This window comes from Tupaia chinensis, unplaced genomic scaffold (assembly GCF_000334495.1).
Source record: "Tupaia chinensis unplaced genomic scaffold, TupChi_1.0 Scaffold000527_1, whole genome shotgun sequence".
Classification (NCBI taxonomy): Eukaryota; Metazoa; Chordata; class Mammalia; order Scandentia; family Tupaiidae; genus Tupaia; species Tupaia belangeri.
The window spans coordinates 6,162,658-6,166,817 of NW_006160040.1; the positions used below are offsets into that span (position 1 = coordinate 6,162,658).

Sequence of the window (4,160 nt, forward strand, 5' to 3'; positions counted from 1 at the left end):
TGCCAGGTCTGGGGCTCAAACTACAGTCAACTATGTGGGAGTCCAGCAACATAACCATTATGCCATCTGCTGGTTCCAGAAGTTAATTATTTAAAGAGGTTTCTGCCTTACCACACATGTACTCACTAGAGAGAGAAACAGAGATAGTGAGAGAGAGAAAATGAGAAATCTCGCCATCTGTTGGCCCCAATAAATGAATATTTTAAAGATTTTCTTAAAGCTGGGACCAGCAGATGGCATGGTGGTTATGTCACTGGACTGCCACCTGACTGACCACTGTTCAAGTCCTGGACCTGGTGGCTTAAAATATGCTGGACACGTGTGCATTCATGCTTAAAATTCCAAGAGGAGAATGGAGAAAAAGGGATTATGGTGTGGCCATCCCTTCTCTGGGGGGTGATTTCTCATTTTCTGTCTCTGCCTCCTATGAGTGCATGCTCCCTATAGCAAAAATCTCTTTAAAAAGCTAGTATTTTTTTCTGTTTCATCAAGAACTTTCATATATGAAACTGGCATTTTATTTCTTTTTCTTTTTTTAATTTTCTACAGTGTGCATGCACTCACCAGGGAGAGAGAGAGGGAACATGAGAAAGCATCCCCTAAGGGGATGGCCACACTGCAATCCCTTCTCCTCCATTTCCATCTTGGGATTTTGGACATGCATACACAAGCACCCAAGTATTTCCCAAGTTGTTAGGTCTAAGCCTAGAACCATGCAGTCAGTCATATAAGATCCAGCCACCTTAACCACCACACTGCCAGCTGGCTCAAAACTGCCATTTTCTTTATTATGAGAATGTGGTAGTGACGTATACAATGAGTACTTGTACAGTTTGGTGCCACTATCTTTATTCTTTTTCATTTTTTATTTTGCCAGAGAGTGTATGCATTCACCAGAGAGACAGACAGAGAGAGAGAAAGACAATGGGAAGAAGGCACCTTTTGGGAATGGTCACCCCACAATCCTTTTCTTCTATTTCTCCATCATGTTAGAATGTGGGGACATACATTCACACATGCCCAGCATATTTCTCAAGTTACCATATCTGGAACTCAAACCACGGAATCAGCCAGGTGGGATCTGGCTACCTTCACCACCTAGTCATGGAGCTGGCCCACCACTGTCTTAATAGAGGCTGATATGTGAATTTTTAAGAATTATTTATTTTAAATTTTTGTAAACTATGCCTTAGATAAGGGACTGATAACCAGAATACACAGGGAACTCAAGCAGCTTACCAGAAGAAAAAAAATGATTAACCCAATTAAAAGATGAGAAAATGAGCTGAACAAAAAACTCTCTAAGGAAGACATATGAGCAGTCAAAAAGCATATGAGGATTCGCTGCAGGCACGAGGTTGGCTGCAGGCGGCTCTCTGAGCTTCGAGGCATCGACGGATGGACGGACTGACAGACCGACGAACTGACGATGCCACGCTCCCACAGGCCTCCACCTACCGCGCAGCGGGCAGCTACCGCTGCTGCCGCCGAACCCAAGTCTGACGGCGTTTTGGCCATGACTTTCAAGATTTTTCTCCTTTTTGCAGGACTTATGATTAAATTTCCTGTGGGGTTATATTTTTCCTGTAAATTACTTCTTTTCCAAAGTCTGATGTTAATGTCCCCTGAAGACAGCGCCTTTTATGCGACCATTGTCGCGGTGGTCGGGCTTCATGTGGTGCTGGCAATTTTTGTCTTCATAGTGTGGAAGGAGGGCTTGCCTCAGTGACGGGAAAACAAAAACCGAATAGAGCAGCCTTCTCTTTAGAGCTGCAAACAGTCGGGGGTGGGGAGTATCTACAGGGTTATTCATTTCGTTTATCGTTTGTATTTCTTGTTTTGTTATGTTTTGTTTTGTTATGTTTGTGTTTTTTGTTTTGTTTTGTTATGTTTTGTTTTGTTTTTAAAGGGGAAGGGTGGATGGGGAGGGGAATTAAGTATTTACTGCAGCTAAGACTTCAGTAAAAATGGGGTTGGGGGGAAGGGCTGACATTTTCGACCGCCTGTTACTTGCCAAGTGCTTTTCATTAAGGACATAATGTTTTTGACTGAGGATCATGTTTGACTGATGTAAATGTTAATGCCAAAACAGGAAACTAGGATGAAAGTAACACTGTAATTAGTAGGAGTAGAATTTATTTCGTATTAAAATTTGTGTCATGACGTAATTTTTATGGCTTGGCTCAAGCAACAATTTTCAGAGTGCCCCCTCATTGATGCTACTCACAGAGATGTGGATGTGCTGTTACTGCTTTCTAACTCTGCCTACTACGTGGCCTATTATGACTATGAAGTTGATAAAGTAAACCAGTATCAACGACTAAGTCTAGAAGACCTGGAAAAAATAGAAATAGGTCCTGAACCTACTCTTTTTGGTAAGCCAAAGTTCTCCTGCATGCGATTGCACTACAGATACAAAAAAGCAAGTGGCTATTTCCACACACTGAGAGCTGTAATGTGCAATCCAGAAGAGGACGGAAAAGATACCCTTCAGTGCATTGCAGAGATGCTGCAGATTACTAAGCAAGCCATGGGACTGAATGTACCTATAATTGAGAAGAAACTTGAGAGGAAGAACAGTAAGCCTCATGAAGACATCATTGGTATCAGATCTCAAAACCAAGGCTCTTTGGCACAGGGAAAGAATTTTTAATGAGTAAATTTTCATCTCTAAATCAGAAAGTGAAGCAGACCAAATCCAATGTAAATATTGGCAACCTACGAAAGCTAGGAAACTTCGCAAAACCTGAAACAAAAGTTAACTTTCTTAAACCAAACTTAAAAGTAAATCTTTGGAAATCAGATAGTAGTCTTGAAACCATGGAAAACACAGGAGTGATGGACAGTAAGGTCCAGGCAGAGTCTGATGGGGACATTTCTTCAGATAATGACTCATACCACTCTGATGAATTCCTTACAAATTCCAAGTCTGATGAAGATAGGCAGCTAGCTGATTCCTTAGAGAGTGTAGGTCCGATAGATTATGTTCTTCCTAGTTGTGGTATTATTGCTTCAGCACCTCGGCTAGGCGGTCGGTCCCAGTCTATCAGCAGCACTGATGTTAGCGTCCATGTTCCTTCAGAGATGACTGCTGCTCAAGGAAGTGGGCTCGGAAGAGGCCAGGAGTCTCCCTTGAAGAAAAGTCCTTCTGCTGACAACATACACATATTGACTGGCTTTGCTAAGCCTGTGGATATTTACTGCCACAAATTTGTGCAAGATGCACAAAACAAAATGACCCAACTATCAGAGACCAGGTCTGTGTCTCAGCAGGCTAGTGAGGAAGGAAATCAAATGACCAATCAGGTTGCCAATGAAGAAACCCAATCAGAATCAATGGAACAGACACCTTCTCGACCATCTCAATTAGATGTGTCTTTTTCTGCAACAGGCCCACAGTTTTTGTCAGTTGAACCAGTACATGCAGTTGTATCTCAAAAGACCCCTGGCTCTGGTTCCAGCATGCTTGAACTTGAGACAGGGCTTCACATAACTCCTTCTCCTTCAGAGAGCAGTAGCAGCAGAGCAGTCTCTCCCTTTGCCAAGATTCGAAGTTCCATGGTCCAGGTTGCAAGTATCACTCAAGCTGGATTAACCCATGGGATAAACTTTGCAGTGGCAAAAGTTCAGAAGAGTCCTGCAGATCCTGAAGTGGTTAATGAAGCCCAGCAAAATGAACTTAAAAATATGTTTACACAATGCCAGACAAGAATAATTCAGATTTAGGTTTTTAGACACAAAGAATCCAGTGATTTTTATTTTAAAAATGGAAAAATTAGTTGTTTTCATTTATTAGGCTATTTTAACTGTATTGTCTGAATCCTAGGGATCACAAATTTAATTATGTTTGTTGGGAAGAGTTTTTAAAAGGAGTCTGAACCTGACCAGATTTCCAAATTTAAAAGCCAGGACCACACAGGTGTATCCTAGTATAGACCTGTATCGCTTATACACTTTTCAGGTTGGACATAACCTGAAAAGTTTTTTTTCAAGTGGGGTGGGTAGAGTATATGAAGTAGACCACAAAGGGGTTGGATATAGACATATAGGAGATTACCATTTTTCTAAATTGTCAGTTCATTTCTGTGTGTTATCTCTATAAATTATACATTTAGTTTTTAGTTACTTTAAAGTGTTTTCAGTGTGAAGCATTTGGATAT

General features: G+C 41.3%; 1 protein-coding gene across 1 annotated transcript; it reads left to right on the plus strand.

The window, feature by feature from the left end:
- The first annotated feature begins 2,017 nt into the window (after positions 1–2,017).
- Positions 2,018–3,774, plus strand: LOC102492467 (phosphatidylinositide phosphatase SAC2-like). The gene is given in 2 exon segments (XM_014591064.2): positions 2,018–2,642; positions 2,645–3,774. Coding segments are annotated over 2 exon segments (1,551 nt in total). The 5' UTR covers positions 2,018–2,173; the 3' UTR covers positions 3,727–3,774.
- The last annotated feature ends 386 nt before the right edge of the window (positions 3,775–4,160 follow it).